Raw genomic sequence first — 20,802 nt, 5'->3', positions numbered from 1 at the left:
TTAAAATAAAGATAAAATTATTTCTCCCGATTTCTAATTGTAGGTTTCAGTGTTATCTTTGAATGGGGTCATGCGTATCTACAGAGCACGGTACGATTCTTGGCTTTTCCTCTAACAAGGTAGATCTGAGCATTTGTCCTCTGGAGATGAGACATCAGGTTTTTAAATACCGCTCTCAGCACGTCCCGTCTTCCTCGCGATCTTCTCCTTGGGAAGGAGGGCGTTAGTTGCTGCCGCAGTGTAGACTGAAGTCACCGAGGCCTCTGAGCCTTGCGGGCCATCAGGCCACGGCTCTGTGACTGATGAATGACTTCCTCAGGATGCCAGGCCTCTGAAAGTTTCAGCGTCACCTTAGCGGTCCTCTGCTCGCTACTTAATAATGACACAAACGACTGCAGATCATTTAAATAATGTGCCTTTGTCCTCGAGCTTAATTCAGCCTATCCGCAACCAAGCAAGGACCTCATCAGCTCGGGCGGGAAATGCGGTAATTGATGAAGGATGAGATGATTAATTGGGAGGGTGGTTGTCGTCGAGAAGGAACCCAGAGGCAGAAGCGTTTGCATTCTGGCAAAGCTGCTGAGAGACGAACAGTCTGGACTGGGACCGAAAACTGTTTCTGGCCAACAGCCTGCCGCTCTCCATGCCGCGCCGTTTTCCGAAGTGGGATGTGCTGTGTTGTTGTCTGGGAACCTTTCCTCTCTCCTTTCATTTTTTTTCTTTCATGTGTTTTCTGTTCCCGTTTTACTATTAGGCCTCCTTTTGGACAGACATTACTAAAGTCCATCAATTCGCAGAGGTAGACAGTTTTTCTATTTTCCCATTTCTGTATTTTCATGTCGGCACGTGTTCGATGCAGCTTCTCTTTCCAGAAAAAAACTCTCATTGAGTCCGTCGGCAGGTTGTCTTGAAATAGATGGCGCCTCGGGAACCGAGCAAAAAGGGGTCATTCGAGAAACTCCCTCTTACCGACTGAGCACCTGCTGTGCCGGGATGAGATCTGATGCCAAGAAAGGCAGTAAGGACAGGTGTAGTTTATCTAGGTCTTGGAGTTTTTATAGGTAAAAAACAAACAAACGAACGAACAATTAAATAGAATAAAAGCTAGTAAAGGCGCCTGCAGCAGCATGCAGAGGTGTTTCACATGGCGCAGCAGAACCAGGGGAGGAGTTGATGATTCCGGACGTGCTGCTCCGGGGAGAAGTTGCTCGTCAAGGGCGCAGGGCCCGGGAGGGGCGCTGGCGAAGGCGGAGGCGGGCGGTGGGGACCGCGGGCGGGCCCAGGGAGGGCAGTGTCCCTGCCCCGGGGGATGGACAGGGCCCTGTAAAGGGAAAGAATCCCTGGCCAGTCCGTGAGGCTGACTCAAACACCTCCGTGGTATTTCTTCTATTCCGCAACGGCAAAACGTGTTTATTCATGAAATAAGGACAGAATCACCAAGCCGGTTCCGACCTAATTATCCGCATTCATTCAGAGCGACCCGTAGGGCTATTTTGGGGCACGGCGAGCTCCAAGTAGGCCAGGGACTCGTGGTTTAACTAGCTTACTCAGTGATCTGTGCACTGCAGAGGCCGATCGGTGTGAGTGCGTCCCGGGGCGGCGCGCCGCTGAGCCCCGACTCCGGTCCAAACCCCGCGCTGCGTTTCCTCAGGCTCCGCCTTGTTCTTGGTGAGACGCGTTTGAGCCGCTTCCCAGACCTTGTCGTCCGCGGGGTTGCCCTCCACCCCGCCGGTCGCCCCCTCCGGGCACCTTGGCTGGGCCACCACCCTGGCTCCTGACGTGCTGGTGCAGGGAGCCTGGTGGGCCATCCTGAGCTCCGCATCTCTGTCCGTCGGTAACCTTTGCTGGTCCCATGGGCACCGGGCGCCCCTACATCCCGGAAACCATCGCGCCCCCGAGTCCAGTCCAGACATCTCTCCCAGACGCCGGCCTCCTGTGTTAAACTGCCCAACGTCGGCCCTCGGGTGTGGAGTCGACATCTCGCACCCAATGCGTCTAGGTGTGAATTCCTGCACTGGCCTCCAGACCCGCCTCCCTGACAGCCGGCGTCACCTCGGTCAATGGCGATGCTAGTCTCAAAGTGACCCAGACCAAAAACCGCGGGCTCGTTTCGGCTTATTATTGTCTCTCGTCTTAAAAGCAAAATCTTCCAGAAAACGAGCGTGGTTCGCCTTCGGGCATGTCCCGAATGGCGCCTGCCTCACACCCTCTCCCCTGTCACTTGTCCACGTCGCATTGTGCTTTCTGATAATCGGGCTCCACGCTCCTACGCGTACACGCTAAAAGCTATTTCACGTTACAGTAAAGCAGCCAGGCCGATGATTTTATCACGCAGGTTACATTATATCAGTCCTCCAATTGTAAAACAGAAAAAGCATGCTTTTTTTTTCTGAGTAAGAGTCACTATACTGACATCAGCTCGAAGGGCCCCCCAGCTGCAATCTGGCCCGTCACTTCGTGTCGCGGTATGGCTGGCAGTGGTGTGGCTGGAATATTTGACGGCCATACATTCTCAGGACTCCCTGGCTCTATGCAACACAGTATGTTTAGTAACAATCACACAATGAAACAAGTAATTCTTGTAACCGGAAAAGAAACCAGAACAGCGCAATTTCTTTTGTCGAACTTTTTATATATACATTCACGCCAGTTAGTGTAAAGAATTAAAACATGATGATGATGGTTCAGTGCAGAAATAGCAAAACGTGATGCTTAATACTGCTAAATTATAGTGACACCTTATTTAAAAAACAAACAAACAAACAAACAAAAAACCTTCTGCTCGCATCTCAGCGGTTGCGCCGGTAAATAGCCACATTCTGTCTTCCAGCTCTCGTCACGCAAATGGCCAGCGACTTTGTCCGAACTAATTCCCTTTGTGTCTTCACATCCTCGCCTCCCGCAAGCACCAACCTATGGGTGATTCTTTCTCCGCATCTACGAGGCGTTTCGTTTGTTGGTTTTTGTTCGTTTGTTCGTTTGTTTTTTGTTTATTGTATGTGAAGCATCGAGAGTAGTCGCAGTCCACGGTCAGCAAACCAGTTAGTACTGTCACCGTGTGTAGTTTGGGGTTGGGCGACTGTACCTCACTCACTCGGATCCACAAAACGGGGAGCGAAGTGTGGGTTTGTGCCTCTCACAGCGCGGTGGCTCCCGGAGACTGTGGCTTATCGGATGGCTCATAGTCAACCCACGACTCGACCTTCTCCCATGTGGTTTGTACTTGTGTATAGGGTCGAAAGGGCGGGGTCCGAGTAGGGGGGTTAGTTTTCTGCTCTTTCATAGTATACTAAGCTCTTGCGATTGCGTAAGTCAGGAGAGGATTTCATAAACGCGTAATCATTCTCTCTGTGTCCTGCACACAGTTTTGGAAGATGACGTGAACGACTTTTAAGTTTGGTTTCATTTTCGACCAGCAAAGAAGTCATCCCATTCCTAGCTGCAGGCCAGTGTAAGTTTGTCGTGTCACTGATCATGAAGAGTCATGTGGTTTCCCTGTGTCCTAGGGAAGCTAGGATCATATAATACCCAGATCTGTAAATTAGAAATTCAGGGAAGAGTTTCACGCTCCAAATGAATAAGCTCTCTTGCGTCTTGTGGACTGAGGGTCATCGACCTGGGATATTTTTGCCATTATATGATTAGCTCTTCAAAATTCTAGCTATTTTGTGGAGCACTATCGAGTCTTTCTTTTCATATTCAGTGTCATTTTCTGTGATTTAATGGAATAATATCCATTATTCGTAATTCCATTAATTACTTACTTTGACTAAAAAGCCTCGTCGCAGCTACTAATGGGTCTCTTCCAGAGCCTGTTAACACGGCACCTTGTGTAAAGCACTCAGTGTCTGATAGTGAGACACCTTCCTGGTGTCAGACAGGCCCGTGATCAGCACTCGTGACCTCTAGCGAGAGACGCGAGAGAGACTGGCACTGTGGCCTGTTCACGTTTAATCGTCGAAGCCTCTGCGGAGCTCGACAAACCCTGTTCATCTTCACACCCAACACAACGGCCTGTCTCCAGTGCAGTTTCCCCCTCCTATCCCAAAGTGGTGTTCCCGTGAACGCCTTCGTAAGCCGCAACGGCGTGAACTGAAGAAGCATTTGCCTTTATTCAACGCGGAATGATTTTTGAGCGTTCCTAGACCTCAAATTCAGCACACACGCAGCGTCCTTCTTTGGTTCACCGCAACCGAAACGGTCAATTCTGTCCAGTTTTATGCCAAATCACACCCTGACGAGCTCTCTTAGGCTTTTTTGCTCGCTGCAAAACAAACTCTGAACACCGTTGTCATTCTTTTTCTTTGCTTTTTTCATAAAAACAGAAATCCTTATTGGATTTCTTTCGGTTAGTGAAAATAAGGACTACTGAGAGTCTTCCGCAAAAGCAACGTCGAATAACGTGAGCTTTTGAAAGTGGGGAGGGGGGCGCCTGGATGTTATTTTAGGGGGAACAGGGCTGATGACATACTTTTCAACAGACCGTTACATGCAATCGAAGCTGTGAACACACGCGGTGGACGGGCACAGCGCTGAGGACGTTCGAGCATTCTGGTTACTGAGCGACCAGGACAAACTATGTCCTTCCAGACGGACAAGTCTAAAAAATACATACCGTAATGATTATAGTCATAGCTTTTTTCTTTTTCCTTTTACCGATCCATGATTAGCGAGCTACTGTTGATTCGGGGGATAAATGGTTTTTTGCTGGAGTTTTTCTCCTCTTACACTACCCTATCAGTGTATGCTTCATTTGGAAAAACTTTATCACAGTGTGAAGAGCTTTGTGCGTAAAAGGTAGAAAGAAATCCGGTGTGGAGTGTACGCAGCCAGCTCTCTTCAGTAGCTTACACTGTAGTGGGGAGGAGCTTGTCGTACATTTTTTAAATCTTTTCCTCAAACTAAATGCCCTTCCTTATTATCATTAGAATACTGGTTTAGGGAAAATAGGAGCAAAATCAAGTCAGCGCGTCCTGACGTTTATTAGCAAATCTTAAAGAAACAAAGGGATCACTGAATCAGATGATTAGCATACACATCACCTCGCACAGTTACCACCCCCATCCGTGAGAATGCTCATCTGCGCCCTCAGCAAATTTCAAGTCTGCAGCAGATCTTCGGAACTCACTCGTCTTCGTCTTCGTAGCTGAAACTGTGTGTCTTTCGACCAGCCTCTCCCCATCCCCCGTCCCTCCGGCCTCTGGCGATCGCCATTCTGCTCTCTGCCCCCATGAGTTTAGCGTACCAGTGGGTATCACAATGTAGACATCTATCCAAATGGCAAGCCGCACACCTTAAGTATACAGTTTCAATTTGTCACTTACGCCTCAATCAGGCTGAAGAAAGAGGAAACAATGAGAGACACTGATAATCACAACACAATCGGGGAGTTTTTTCACTGGGATTTTATTCACCTGCATCACCACTTCTGAGCAGGTGAACGGCGGTGTTTTCAGCGTGGAAGGCAGGCGGCGGGGACGGCGAGGGCCGCGTTCCTGCCGTGGGGGGCTCTGCAGGGCTCGCGGGCAGACGGAGCCACCCCACGCGAAAGCGAGGCTTCCCGGGCTCGTGCCGGAGGAAGCGGCCGCCTCGGGCTTGACCGAGGATCATAAAGCCCTCTAGCATTTCTCGCGGGGCGACCCGTCGTCCCGTTCGAGAGTTTATACATAAGTTTATTTTAAAATAAATTATTTTCTCCGACATCCGGGATAATCCGAGGCAGTACACGGCTATCACCGCGTATGTAACACGTGAACAGCTGTCCATAACACCAAAGTTGGACGACTTTTCAAAACCCCGTTTCCAAAATGTTGCAAGTGGTTGCTTTTCGGCGTCCTTCAGAGCTGGGGGTGTTTGTGTTGCAACCTTTTTTCTGGCCTTTTACTCATGACATCTGGTAAACTTTACTGATAATCAAGGCTGAATAACTTATATCATCTACAATCAGTATGTAATCAAACCTGATGAAAAACACATTTACACATGCTTATTTCATTCATATACATATATATATATTTAAATAATCTATTTTTAGGTGCTGCTTATTTACATCTTACCCTATAGCTCTGGAACTAGAAAACTTCTTTTTAAATTGATGTCCTGGAATGAACGGGAATATTCAAAATTAATGTGGTATTATTCATGATGGCAATTAAAATCTGTTTTGTCCCTCCTTGTCTCCGATCCGATGCCGATTTGAGGGTTAATACAGATATTTGTAGGAAAAAACTGCATTCTGAGGAGTCGCTTCTCAGTGCTTGGCATCCAAAATATTACTAAATGAAAATTAATTGCTTTTCGTAGAAAAGGACATTTTATAACACTGCAGTCATATTAAAATAATGACTGGCTTCACTAATTGGAAATTAAACGCGATGCTGGGGGTTCTGGCCGCGTGGCCTGGGAGCTGGGTTTGCATGTAAAAGTATGGTTTCTATCCCTGCTGAGCAAATTTTGATTCTCAAAATAATTAGTTCTGTCAAAAAATTAATTTTGTTGACAGAACTGAGTCGAGAATAGGCAACCTCCCTCACATATATTATAATTATTTTGGAATGACAAGATGATATTAAACAATAATCTTCAATTGTGGCTGTCAAACTTGATTAGGTCATTTCTTTGAGTGCTTCTGAGACTCGTGAATAACCTTGAAGGTGACATGTGAGTCATCACTTGTGATGCCGTTTATATACGGAATAGTTACTGTGAGCGCTGCACGTGGGCGTGCGGGTGTGTGGGTGTGTGTGCGTGCGGGTGTGTGGGTGTGTGTGCAGCAAGTGTTAGTGCTGTTGCGAAGCATCGCAAGTCGCCAGGAGGAAGTTCTGAGCCAATATTCAAACTTATATACTCGCTGGTAGGAATGTTGATTGCCACAGCCACGTGAAAACCAGCGTGGACATGCCTCAAACGATGAGGCAGAGAATTGCCATACGATCCAGAAAGCCCGCTTCTGGGCATCTACCCCCCAAATCTGAAACCATTTACGCATAAAGCTATTTGCGCCCCGATGTTCGCCGCAGCGTTTTTGGCATGAAGACAGCCGAAGCGTCCTTTGATGGATGACGGAACAAAGTTACGGCCCACGCCTGCAGGGGGACATCCCTCAGCCGTAAGAAGAGGCGAAATCCCGCCATCTGCAGCGACATGGACGGGTCTCGAGATTATCGTGCCAAGCGAAGTAAGTCAGACAGAAAAAGCTGAGAACCACAGGATTCCATTAAAATGAGGCACAAAACTAACATCGACGCATGAACAAGACAAACAAAAAGTTATCTGCAGACAGTGCCGTGGGGGTCGCCAGAGGGAAGCGTCCGGGGAGACCTGACTTTGGGTGGTGAGCGCGTAATGCAATATGCAGGTGACTCATCATAGACTTGTACACATGAAACCTACACGATTTTATTAACCAATGTCACCCCAATAAATGATAAAAAGAAAACAAAACTAAAATGATATTTTCATCCAGTAAAATTTTACTTGTATCTTAACGAAACTACTTAAAAGTCACACATAGAATGGATAGCTTATAAATGTGGATTCATTTATTTGCCCGCTGAATAATTTAAACCACATTTTTGGATAAAATAAATAGTAACTGGAAATTAGTCTCCTGTGACCTAATATATTTTTTATTTAAATCTCAAAGTCATTTTTTAATTCTAATAAGATTTAGAAAAACTAAATACTTAATGTTCTTTTCACGAGAAAAATCCCGATTTAATCTAGCATACCTAAATATATTTCCACGCCTAAAAAAAAAAAAGAAATCTAATACCTAATACTTCACAAAATAGTTTATTACTGTTTTAGAAAAACAATAGTTTGAATTGGAAACTTTGTAAAATAATTAATGACAGAGATAGAACTTGGAAAAACCCGATTTTCTCTTTAATTACGTTAGCGATCCAGAGGCAGGAACAGGCGACTGTCGGCGTGAAATCCAGAATCGGGGGGCCTTGCCCCAGATGGAACTTCCTTTCCTGTCAGTTGTATGTCTTTGAGGAAGTCACTCGACTTCCTTCATCTGCACCGACCCGACCTGTAAAGTCGGGATCACTGTGCCGTTGTTCTCATAAAAGCTGGAGGGAGACGAGTGTGGTTGCCACGGTAGCTGGGCGCACAGTAAACACCTCAAATACCAGCACCGCGACAGAGGTGTCGTTGGGCCGGTCGGCGATAGAAGAACAGGAACGATGTTCAGGGAAACTGCCTGCTGACGCCCTTCGTGCATTTTTTTAAACTGGGTTAATTTTTTGCTCTTGTCAAGTCGAAGGTTTTCTTTGCCCAGCGAACACAGTATTTCTTCATTTTACTTATCTTTCTTCAGAAAGGGATTTTTATTTGTCCGAACTCAGACATATTCATGTTTTCCTTTAAATTATTATACGTCTTGCCTAATATATATTGCTATGTATCTTTATGGATAAATGTTTTCAAATTTGGGGGTGGGGTAAATACCCAGAAGAGGGAATGCCGGGCCGTGTGGTAGTTCTAGTCTTAATTTTTTGAGGACTCTCCGTACCGTTTTCCATGGTGGCCAATTTACATTCCCACCCGCAGCGAATGATTCATTTTTAAATTGAATCCTTTCAGCCTCAATTTGCTCTTTCGGTTTTCTTAATATTAGCTATTTCGCTCCCCTCCAAAGGTATCATCTGAAATCTGTCGCAGGGCAGAGCTCAATTTAAAAAATTGTATGTACTTATGTAACCAGAAAAAAGCTGTCATTTAGCTGGTATTTATCTAGAAACCACTGTATTTGACAGAAGTGTCTAAAACACACTCTAGAACTAGGTGTGTGTTTGCTCCATTGACAAAAAATGATGTATGATAGGGTTTGTCTTCCACTGTTTCTGCTTCTCCTGCCCCAGATTCTTTTCTTAAAAAAAAAAAAAAAAAAAATCTAGAATTACCAGGATACTGTTCCCAAAGCTTAATCACCCTTCCAACCTAGAAATAGAATTATTTGCATGTGAGACGCCGTTTCGATTTCTTCTTACCGACTGCAGGTGCACGGGATTGAATTCAGAGTCATGCCCAGTTCGGGAGGCACAGGTATCCTTGGTCCACGCAGGACCCATTTTATTCTAATCAGGTATTTAATTCTCAGATACTAGAAGGTCGTATGGGTTCCCCAAGCGCGCGGCTGCACAGCAAAGCGATCCTCAGACGCCCGGGGAGCCGGCGGGGCGGGCTGACTAGGCGCCAGTCGGGCGCGCGGGCCGCGGCATCTGGCGAGGATCTTGCAATCCAGAGGGAGTTCAAAGGTCTACCTGAGACAGAGCACATTAATTTGCCGTCAGGGGTGGGCTGTCAGGTCTCATTAAGCACACAGGGTTCCCGTGCTGCTCTGTGGCGTGGGAGGCGAGGCCGAGGGGCTTTGCGGCTAATGGCAGGCCGGTGCCCGGCACGGAGAAGGCCTCGCCCGGCCCTCACAGCGGCGAGCCGTCGCCGCCGACGGTGGACGCTCGGTGAGCAACCACGAGCCAGCGGCTGGAGTTTACGCTCCGCCCCGTGATCGTCAGGTCACGACGACACCGTGGTCCACATTAGCGGATCGGGAACCGAGGCTTTGCTCGGCGGGCCTCGCGTCCCGCACGCACCTTGTCTGGGGGGAGGGGGGGCCTTCTTAGGGCGAGACGTGCCCGACCGCCGCGGTTAAGCGCGTCTGAGGGGCTCCCCCCAGCGCTGGGGTCCGGACGCGGGCGTGAGGCGTCGCGGGGTGGCGGATGTCAGGAGGCAGGCGGCGTCCGAACGCAGACTCGCTGTCCACAGTGGCGTCGCCCTGGGCGAGCGAGCCTCCGAGCGCGTCATTTCGCGGGTCTGTCACGGAGGATGCTCCCAGGGATGACGTGTGAACCGTCTAGAACAGAATTCGGCACGTGCCGGAGCCCAGCGAGAGGCAGCTGTTAATCCCCCGGCAGAGAAGCGACAGAATGAAGCCGGGCTAAACCCTGGGTCTCGCTCTTGGTTTTCCGTTCGTTTGTTTGCTTTCGTGTTTCTCCTTGGCTGTTCTTTCTTGATGTGCCTCTTCTTAATTTTCAGCTGTGAAACAGGTTTTTCTGTGGTTTTTTGAGAGGTTTTCTTGGCGGTGGGTTGTTTCCCTCGCTCATTTCTCTCCTCGTCGGTTGTGACTTCTGACTCACACGCCGCTCTAGCTGACCTCTCCTCTGTCTCAGCAACAAAGCGGAACATACGTCACCCCAAGGTTGCTGAAACGCCGCTTTTTAAAGTGTTTGAAATGCACGTGATGACTACAAGGAACGAGGAGTAGTTTCCGATCGTCTTTCAGTCCCGACTTGAACGCCTTAGGACGTAACCCGCCAGGCAGAGGACCGTGCTTAAGGGTGGGTGTGGAGAGGGGCGTGGTCGCCGCGTGCCACCGAGAGGGGCGTGGCCGCCGCGTGCCACCGAGAGGGGCGTGGCTGTCGTGTGTCACCGAGAGGGGCGTCGCTGTCGTGTGTCACCGAAGTCCCTCCCCCACAGGCTCCGACACCTGCGCCAAGGCCAGATCTTGGACGTCCTTCTTCGAGACTGGACGTCAGGAAATGTAACGACTCGTTACATCTAGAGACGGTGCCGACGGTTTAGTTACTTTTAGTTATGCATATGTTCTATAATTAACTTTCTTGCTAATCGCTAGGGCAGATATAAATAAGTGATGTCACGTAACATAAAATATGCACGGCCCTTCCTATCGATGCACAGTTCACGTGAACACCTCTGAAGGGAGGAGCCACTGGTGTGCGGCCCCTCCCGGGCCTCCGGACGCACAAACAAGGACATGCCTAGGAATTCGCCACCACTGAGGGCTCATGAGGATATTAATGCGCCAAGATCTTTTAACTGTGACGCTTTGTTGGGTCTCCAGGGTTTTTAAAATTTAACGGTAGTCATCGGTTTCAACTCAGTCTGGGAACAGCCCCCGGGTGCCCTCGGCCATGGGGCTCAGCAGCCTTCATGCTGTGTGTGGGTTGTGGGCGCCAACGTAGACCCCGCCACAGATAGAGGGGACTCCGCAGGCTGGACAGGGGCAGCCGCTGGGGAAGCTCCGCGTTCTGGCCCGCGCATCCCCTGAACACGGCCATGGTGTGTCAAGCGTTTTGGGGAAACTTAGAGATAATCAGACAACACTACAATCAGCGCCTGCTGGATACGCAGCGGGTAGGAAGCCATGAGCGCTTTTAAAAATCACTTCGGCTCCTGAACGCTTAAGCCTATAAAACCTGCTTAGGCAGTTGTGGTACCTACGTTTTTCTGTATCAATCTTTGCGATGTTGAGGTCGTTACTGTTTGTGTTTATGACCCTAAGCGATATTCGATTTTATCTTACCCAATAAACTACACAGCTATCAACTAAATAATAGGTACATAGTGAGAGCTATCATTGCTAAGAATACTTTAGTAAAATGCAGCTCTTTTATTATAAATGGAGAAAAACACTCCCCATCCGATTTTTTCCTCTTTCCTGTTCGAATCCATTGTGCATCATGGATACTAAGACGCTTCGTAGAGAAAAGTGTTTTCATACACCATTTAAAAATAATGAGATCCATCCAAACAGAGAACCGACTCTCCTTAGTTCAGCACTGAGCATATATTCCTTTCAACGCCATTTGCAAAAATTGTGAAAAGGTTTAAAATTATACCATTAAGAACGGTAGTGAAAGGTACTGCTTACATATCTCTGATTCTCAGAATTGGGCTTCTGCTCTTTCTAGAGATATGATCGCCCCCGCCAGGTTATTTACTTTAACCTATTAAGTTTACATCTGTTACTTTACATAGATTCTCCTATTTTACTTAGATGGGTGGTCATTCCATTAAGGACAGTGATCACTATTTTTTGTGTGTAGATGGTATACATATGTATGTGTATATGTGTAAATATACATATATAATTTTAATAATATTATTGAAATTTTATTACTATCATTAATAGTCATAATATATATTAATAATATTTACACATATTAACTTTTCGTTTGACACGACAGGAAAAAAATCTGTTTTGGCCCATGAGCTATGACAGAGCCTTTTACGAACGTTAGCATATCGGAAAGATTTTCTCCTTCGGCGGGATCTCTGACGGCTTCTGCCAGGAATTCTGACTCTCGACAAGAATTCATCACGTAGTCATCAAAAGCTATGGATTTTCCATCGCGCTTTGTCTTCCAAAATCGTTTCAGGATTGCAAAATGAAAACAGTCGGGCTGTGCCGGGCCCGTCCGGGAAGCCGACGCGGGTGCGGACGTGTGCGTTTCATTCGGAATCTGTGACCGGTGAGAGCTGGAAGGGCTCACGACATCGATCCACCTCGGTCGCTGTCTGAGATGGGCAGAGGCCTCGGGCACACGCCTCTCCCAAGAAGACGCGTTGCAGAGCCCCAGGCGCGGGGCGCCCGGCGTCAGAGGCTGTAGCAGCAGAGGCCTGCGGGTCCCGCTGGCCGGCGGGCGCAAGGCGAGCGCCAGCCACGGCTGTGACGTGTCCCTAGTTAGGTACGGCCTCTCCGGCGTGCTGACCGCCGGGATCCTGCTGAGGGCGCCGTGCTGCCCCGCCCACGGCGACCTCGGACGCCTGTTACCGGGAGCGGTGTTCTGTCCGCAGAGGGCCTGCAGCGGCGCCGTGGGGAGGGCCCGAGCCGCGCATCCCCCCGGGAGTCGCTGTCCAAACCCAGCCGGGAGACGGCAGCAGAAGCAGGCAGAGGGAAGGGAGGGGACCTCGGATCCGCCGGGGCCCCCCAAGAGCAGACCAACGGAGCTTTCACCGAAGAAAAACAGCCGAGGGCGTGAGCTTCTGACCCGCCCGTGCGTCCTGCGTGACTCCCAGGCTGACATTTCGGAGCGAATCCGTACACGCCAAATCCCGCTCAGGGCTTTACTGCGTCTCATTCAGCCCCTTGATGGTCACGTGTGGGCAGCTGCCTTTTGTCTCCCTCAGTCACAGACCGGAAACAGGGCGCCGAGGAGTTGAGTGACCGCGCGGGCCCTCGTCCGGACAGAGACGGGGCCGGCACGGGGCTCCTTGTCTGTGCGACTCTAGCGACAGCGTTAAAAAGAAAAAAAAATAGAACATTTAAAAAGGAAAGCAAACAAAGGCGCGTTTCCTGCCCAAGACCGACAGGTCACGTCGGGGACGCGAGCACATTAAACCTCGCGGGGAGGCCGCAGACCCAGACGTCCGGCCGGCGCAGGAACCCCGCTGCGGTCGGCCGCGCCTCCTTCCGGCGCTTCCCGCGGCGAGAGCGTCGCAGGCCTGAGCCTTCGCCAAACGTACTGTTCAGAAACAAGGAAACGTCGTTCGTGGAAACGCAGGTCATCAACAGCAATCCCGTAGCGCTTATCCAGAGAGGGACGTGCATAATGTCCCATTTCTACCTTCCCTGGGACTTTCGAGTGTTTTGCAGAGATCCCGCCTTATCCAGCCAAGGGCAGGGGAGAGTCAGAAAGTTCTGGATATCATCGTGGCCTGTTGTGTCAGCAGAGTTAGGGTTCGTTCCACCAGAGAAAAATTATGTTCTGAACTCGCGGTTTGCAACGCACGGCCTGGGAGATGCTATCGCTTCTGACGCCAAATCTGCATTCGTAGCGGCCGAGTTTGAGGAATTGGTAAACAGGAATTTTATCTGATCCAGACACACAATAGACATTTTCACTATATCATGTTTATTGCTACTTCATGCAGCCCCGAGCGCGCCAGCGTGTGAAGGAAACGCGCCACTTTGCCGGGCGCGTGTTTACATTCAGGAGCGTCCCGGCGTCTTGGGGGGTCGGCTGCGGGATTTAAGACCTTTTGCTCCCGCGTGACAATGACAAGCTCGGTCGCCTCCATGAAATCACTTCGTGGTCCGAGCTGAGCTCCTGCAGGGACGTCCTGATCGACAGCTTGAAGGAAGAGGACAGGAGGGCGCCAGCCTGCGGGCGAGGAGAGGGTGGGTTTCCCCCGCAGGGTGGCGGCCTTGCCCTCCCACGGTGGGGCGTGAAGCGGCCAGAGTCGAGCAGAGACAGGCGCCTCCCTCGGTGCGGGGTGCGGAGGCCGCAGCCCGGCCGCCGTCGGCAAAGGCTGGAGGACAGCCCACTCCCGTCTCGGCGTTGCCGGCCTCACGCACCGCGGCCTCAGACGTGACCACAACGAGGCCGCTGCCCTGAGTCCCCACAGCCGCCTGGCTAAACGTCACCAGCGGGAGCCACGCCACACCCTTCACCCCCGTGTGGCTGGCAGCAGAGGCGAGTCCACGGTCGCCTGTGCCTCGTGGGGTCTCGGGGAGACTCCAGCGGGAGCTGGTCAGCTGGTGGCCTCAGGACACTGTCGCCCGACACCCTCTCTCCTTGTGTAAACGACAGACAACGTCTGCGGTCAGTGGCCACCCTGTCCGTGAGGGACCCCGGGCCACCACAGGGTTCCTGGCCGCCTTACGTGCCTTGGGACACTTTCTCCCTTTTTTCTGATTGTAAATCTATGTTTACACCAACCTGCTTAAGGAAAATCATTATTCAAGCACGTGTAGATGAGTTCACCATGTTAGGACAACAGCTGTCTTCTCGCAAGTGCTGAGGAGTGATGGATGCCCGCTAGACCCTTACGGCATCCTTTAATGATTAATCCGAAGATCGTCCGCTTCAGGAACTCGTATCTGGATGTGCTCTTGCTCTCCCTCAGAAACCACAGTGCTGTACGTCGTAACCGCGTTCACCAGGTTCAGCCTTGTGTCATAGTGTTGATCTGAGTACCAGCTGTCCCTCGGCAGATGCTGCCTGTTTTCTCTCTTACTCATTTTTATCCCTTTAATACTGCGTCAGATTCTCGACTGTGGTCTGTATTACCGTTGCTGTTCAGCTTTCCTGACTATGTGTTTCTCATTGTCATTACTGCTTTGGTTGTGCATTCTTTATCCAGCATGAGCGTCTCGGCGAATCTAAAATTTAGATCGGAAACTCAGACCCACTGACACCAGAAGGGTCCCCGTTAATTTCGTCTGCTCCAAAACTGTTTCCTCTGGGGCACGTTTTAACGTTGCCTGTAATTTATAATTTCTGTGTCCCTTTTAGATTCAGGGGTAGAAATCTCCCTCGAACACAGAGAAAAAGGCTGTATTGATTCTAGACACATTCTTTTCGATTTTACAGAGCATTCATCATCTCAGTCTGAGATTTCCGGAATGAAAAACCCTACTTGTAAATTCGTTCTCACATGGCAGCTACTTGATATTTCTGTTTGTTATTCTTCTGAAATATATCTAACATGATCATATTTCTCATGAGTTCTGGGGACCAAAAATGTACATCAATAGCTACCTTATTTCAGATTTATATTTATCCCGTATTTTTGAAGGACCAGGAGCCTGTTAGCATTTGGGGGGTAGAACAACCCCGCGAAATGATGCCTTCATTTTAATTAAGTAAAATTAAAAATTCAGTACTTCGGCCACACTAGCCACGTTGCAAGGCCTCAGAGTGACCTGGGTTATTGACTTCCCTGGTGGCTGGGGCAGATACAGGGCCGTCCGTCCTTACGGAAACTTCCACGGAGCAGCTGTGGTCCACAGTTCGTCTTTCGTTGCGAGGGGGCTTCCACAGACAGGCCACGCCAGCTCCGCTCAGACACGGGCAGCTTAAAAACAGACAAGTTCTGGGTGTAGTTGCATTTTCCGCAGAAAGTCCACCTCGCCATTTGTTTTTTAGTGGTAACGTCGCCTGAACCGTTGTTTCCCCTTTTTTCTTAGAATGCAGGCGTTTCTCACATGTCTGCGAGCTCGCTGGCTTCCCGCCCGATCACCGGTATTCGGCAGTTTCTTCACCATGTGCCTGAGTCTGCTTTTCTCTACGTGCATTCCGATCGGGGCTCAGTGAGATTCTTGGATCAGCACCCTCCCCCGGTGCTGCCCTCCCCCGCCTCCCGGGCGCCCCCCCTCCCCCGCACTGTCCCCCCTGGGCGCCCCCCCCCCCCCCCGCGCTGTCTTCCATGTCACCAAACTGGGTTCTTCAAATCCTTGGGCACTTTGGAAGACAATATCAGCCACTATTGTCGAATGAATGAATGAGCGAATGAATGAATTTTTAAAGCGTTGAAAAACGAACATGTAAGTGCTCTAGTACTTAGAAATACAAGTTGCATGGAGCTTAATTAAGCACAGTTAAACACCCTGCCGAGCTCAGAAAACGGTCTCTGGAAATACTAGCCATTCTTAATTAAATGAATTAAAAATGAGGGTAAGACTAGAAATTTCAGCGTCCACACCCGGTCCGCTAATTTGCCAAGCACTGATGAGGACTGGCTACACGAGCTCTTTTTTCGACATTCAATAACAGTTCCGTTAAAGAGAATGTACAGAATTCATTGAGGTTAATTTATTTTCAGAATCGCGTTTTTCTTATGTTAAGTTTTCCGATTGAATATTTGATTTTTAATGCCTTTTTTCCCTCTTCCACAGCATTTAATGGAACGAATTGTTAGTTTCCAAGCGGAGAATGAAATAGACCATATATCTACCTGTTCTAGAAAAATGTAGAAATAAAAATGCATGTTCTCAACAATAAATGGAGTGTAGATTTTTACATTTCATCATCAGACGTGAGCCATGTTGGATTTTCCTTGTCATTGATAGAATAAGGTGGTTTCTTCCTCAAACTCGATTCTGAGAAATTGGTAGATTTCCAAATAAAAACAACTGCAAAACGTGTAGTCGTTACACTGAGCTGAATTTTGGATGAATAAATCAGGAAGTTATTTTTAACCACGTGCTAAGCGATTGTAAGTATTTTTCCACCGCGCGCTGCAATGCGATGCTCACCTTGAATCTCGCTACGCTTTCTTCTCAGGACCGTCGGTCCCGCTTGGGCATTCGCGGTGACCTGGCTCACTACGGAAAACCTGTCTCAAGCCAGCGACAGCCATTCGGTCGGTTATTCGCCTTTTGATGGTTTGCTTTTGTGTGTTCGTTTGTCTGTTTCAGGGGTAACAACGCGGAGGCCCAACCATGACCGGCAAAACGCAGACCAGCAACGTGACTAACAAGAATGACCCCAAGTCCATCAACTCCCGCGTCTTCATCGGCAACCTGAACACGGCCATCGTCAAGAAAGTGGACATCGAGGCCATCTTCTCCAAGTACGGGAAGATCGTGGGCTGCTCGGTGCACAAGGGCTACGCGTTCGTGCAGTACATGAACGAGCGGCACGCGCGGGCGGCCGTGGCCGGCGAGAACGCCAGGGTCGTCGCGGGCCAGCCGCTGGGTGAGTCGCGGGCGCCGCCCCCCGGCGCTGTGCCCCCCCGGGCGCCCCCTCCCGGCGCTGTGCCCCCCGGGCGCCCCCTCCCGGCGCTGTCCCCCCCCCCGGGCGCCCCCCTCCCCCACGCTGTCTCCCCGCCCGCCCCCCGGGCGCCCCCTCCCCCACGCTGTCTCCCCGCCCCCCCCCGGGCGCCCCCTCCCGGCGCTGTGCCCCCCCCGGGCGCTCCCCCCCCCGGCGCTGTGCCCCCCCCGGCGCTGTGCCCCCCCGGGCGCCCCCCCCCCCCCCCGGCGCTGTGCCCCCCCGGGCGCCCCCTCCCGGCGCTGTGCCCCCCCGGGCGCCCCCTCCCGGCGCTGTGCCCCACCCCGGCGCGTCCCCCCCCGGCGCTGTCCCCCACCCCGGCGCTGTGCCCCCCCGGGCCCCCCCCCCGGCGCTGTGCCCCCCCCGGCGCCCCCCCCGCCTGTGCCCCCCCCTGCGCTGTGCCCCCCCGGGCGCCCCCCCCCGGCTCTGTGCCCCCCGGCGCCCCCCCTCCGGCGCTGTGCCCCCCCGGCGCCCCCCCCCGGCGCTGTGCCCCCCCGGGCGCCCCCCCCCGGCGCTGTGCCCCCCCGGGCGCCCCCTCCCGGCGCTGTGCCCCCCCGGGCGCCCCCACCCCCCCGGCGCTGTGCCCCCCCGGGCGCCACCCCCCCGCGCTGTCCCCCACGGCTGGGCCCCCTCCCCGCGCTGTCCCCCACCCCCTGGGCGCCCCCCTCCCCCACGCTGCCCCTCCCGGCCCCCCACCCCCCCCCCCACTCCCCCCCCGCCACGGGCGCCCCGAGCGCGCCCGCTGCCCGGACCCCGCACCGCCCTGCCGTTGGGGCCCCGCCGCACCCGTCGCTCGCGCGCTCGCGATTCACGTGCCCTTACCGGAGACCAGGGTGGCCTGGTAATGCCGTCACCGCGGCCGGTGCGGGCCGAGCCCGGCGGCCAGGAAAAGACGGGCTCGAGAGTCGTTTCCTTGCGCGTGTTGAGATGGGCGTGTGCTGACCTGTCGGGAATCGTTCCGAGTTTATTGGAGCCGAACCGATGCCATTTCCAGGAAGCGAGACCGCAAATGCTCCGGGCAGGGACGGTGTCGCGGTTTCTTTTGTGTTTGGCATTACGGAGGGGACGTCGGGAAGGTGACGTGCAGGGGAGAAAGCGCGGCGCGGGGTAGGTGCCCCCCCACCCCCGAGGGCGGTGATGCCTTCGAGGGGCCGGGAGAAAGGGGCGCGTCGGGCCCTGCGGAGCCGTGAGAACCTGGGTGCCGGGCGCGGGGGGCAGGGCAGCCTCCCCCGCTTGCCGAAGAAGCCCCAGGCCTGCAGCTGGACCCCCAGAACGACGCACAGGGTCGGGATCCGGTCACCCCGCGAGGTGACTGTCGGTCACTGGACTTGCCAGGCCTGTTCCAGAGCCACCTTTTTGTCCACTTACTTATGGCATTCGCTCTCAGGGGTTAATGTATTCTCCTCATTTCATTCTTTCTTCTTCGGGAGAAAGGATAGAAAAGTAGGAAAAGGAGGCAAATTCGGAGACCTGGAAAAGGAATATAACCCACTCTATTCTCTAGTGAGGAATCTTGTACCTCATACCTGTCCAATCACGTGCAATAATCACAAATACATCTAACGTCCAAGGAAAGGAGAATGCGATCTGAAACAAAATGAAAACATTTAGGAGAAAACATTCCGTGATTAACGTATAGAGAAGAACAAAAACTGCATCTACTTTTCTGCGTGAGGAACAAACGTAATCAACACAGCCTGGACCCCCCGACGCGCGCCCAGATCCACACGTCGGGCCCGCATTCCAGCACCTTCTCTTGCACAGCGACAGACCCCTCGGCTTCATGTGCCCACAGCATCACCTCGACTTCCTGCGCCCCTGCCCGCTCCGGGACCCTCGGCCCGTTCATCGCAGTAAGGGGAGCTCTGATTCTCAAACACAGACCTCAGGGTCACCCCGATTCCTCTCGCCCTCCCCCCCACGCTCCAGGTGTCACCCATCACCCGCTCCTCGCCGTCGGCGTGTTTGAAGCCCAGTCTTTTAAATCTCCTCCAAGAGTCATCTCACACGCGTCGCCGCTACCGCTCAGGGGGACCCCCAAAATAGCCCTGCGCTGTCTGCCTCTTCCCCCCCGTCACAGCGTCCCCATAGAAATGTGCATGCGGCGAAGCCATCGATCAGCTCCCCAAGCTCCAGTGGCCCCGTCCCCCCCTGAGTGAGACGCACGCCCTGTGCCCCCCTGCAGGGTCCCCGCCACCCCGGCTCACCGCCATCTGCCCTTCCTCTCCCCCTCTGGACAATGCTGGTCCTGCTGGCGGACTCGCTTGGTTCCGCTCAAACCTGCCAAGCCGGTTCCGGCCTCAGAGGCCGGGGCTTGCTATTCTTCTGCTCACAGGACGGGTCTTTGCTAATCATTTGTTTCCATCTCCTTGTGGGCTGCACTCAAATCTCTAGAACGCGAAGCTCCCTTAAAAAACTTTACCCCAATTTGATTACTTAATGAAATTTAAATTTAAAAACGTGAAATACTAATGTATCCTCTTCTTAATAGTTCATCGAATTTGGATTCGAAGTTTGGTCACTATTACAAAGATTTATTGTATTTTTTTAATCTAAATTTAGTCATCGGAACTTTTTCTTCTCAAACACATTATGTGAAAAGTCAAACAAACATTTTTAATATTTAACACTGAAGATTTTTATATGAGACTGCACACATTAAATATCCTTTTGTACCAAAATCTCAAGCAGAAGTTGGAGACTAAGTCCAGATTTTACTGGCTTGATCACACACGTGCTATAAGTAATCATTTGTAATATCTTTATTTTTAGATTATTTCACTCCTGTGCTGCTTGCAAAAAACACAATGTGCGAAGTCAAAAAATCAGTTATCACTATAGTGGGAGGAACCCAACACTAGCAACTAAGTTATCGATAAAAACCACTCTTGCTCTTGTCAATAAGGGGGATCTCCCCCCACTACGTCTCTTGAGTCCTCCTAGCTGGACTGAATAATAAGACTGACATAGGAGCAGATTAGCAGGAGAAAAACCAATTTGATATGTGCACCTTTTTCTGCATAGAATCTTGTCCTTGATAAGCATCAATATATTTTATACATATATATTATTCAAAGGTTATGGTGAGTGATGTATCGGTTTAGAGAAAGAGTTTGCCGTGGAAAACTTCCTCTGCATTCCTTAAAGCGGCATCCTTTCACGGTTTCGTTACTAACGGTAAGATGTCTGCGAGGCACTCCATCACTGCCACAGCTCCTTCGAGCGCAGATTATCCTCTCTGATTTCCACAGTGCCGAGGGGGTGGTGATGTGCGTGTTCACGCCCGCTCTGCTGGCCAGGAGCTGAAGCTCAGACGCTAGCTGCCTTCTACCGCGCAAGCGTGATGTAAGGGGTGCCGACGGTAATTATGCCCTGACAGCGGGCCGACCGGGGAGGACCGCGGGCAAACTCGAAGGACGGCCTCCATTACCTACCGCGTTTGCACTCAGAGCAGACGCGTCGACTTTCTCGGTCTCTCTGATACCGTGCCGCTTAAAGA

General features: G+C 51.4%; 1 protein-coding gene across 7 annotated transcripts in view; it reads left to right on the top strand.

The window, feature by feature from the left end:
• The window catches only part of RALYL (RALY RNA binding protein like), a 226,942-nt gene that overhangs the window by 92,132 nt on the left and 114,008 nt on the right, over positions 1-20,802 (top strand). For 6 of the 7 annotated variants that reach the window (XM_036233265.1, XM_036233262.1, XM_036233264.1 and 3 more), the window contains one exon: positions 16,952-17,231. In XM_036233265.1, the coding sequence (XP_036089158.1) occupies positions 16,976-17,231 (256 nt within the window). In that variant the 5' untranslated portion in view covers positions 16,952-16,975. Of the gene's footprint in view, positions 1-14,139; positions 14,696-16,951; positions 17,232-20,802 lie in introns of those variants that run through there. The other variant, XM_036233266.1, reaches the window with a different exon arrangement.

Source organism: Rousettus aegyptiacus, unplaced genomic scaffold, assembly GCF_014176215.1.
Source record: "Rousettus aegyptiacus isolate mRouAeg1 unplaced genomic scaffold, mRouAeg1.p scaffold_m13_p_15, whole genome shotgun sequence".
In the NCBI taxonomy this organism is placed as follows: domain Eukaryota; kingdom Metazoa; phylum Chordata; class Mammalia; order Chiroptera; family Pteropodidae; genus Rousettus; species Rousettus aegyptiacus.
The sequence above is the reverse complement of the archived record's forward strand: the minus strand, read 5'-3'. Positions and strand labels throughout refer to the sequence as shown.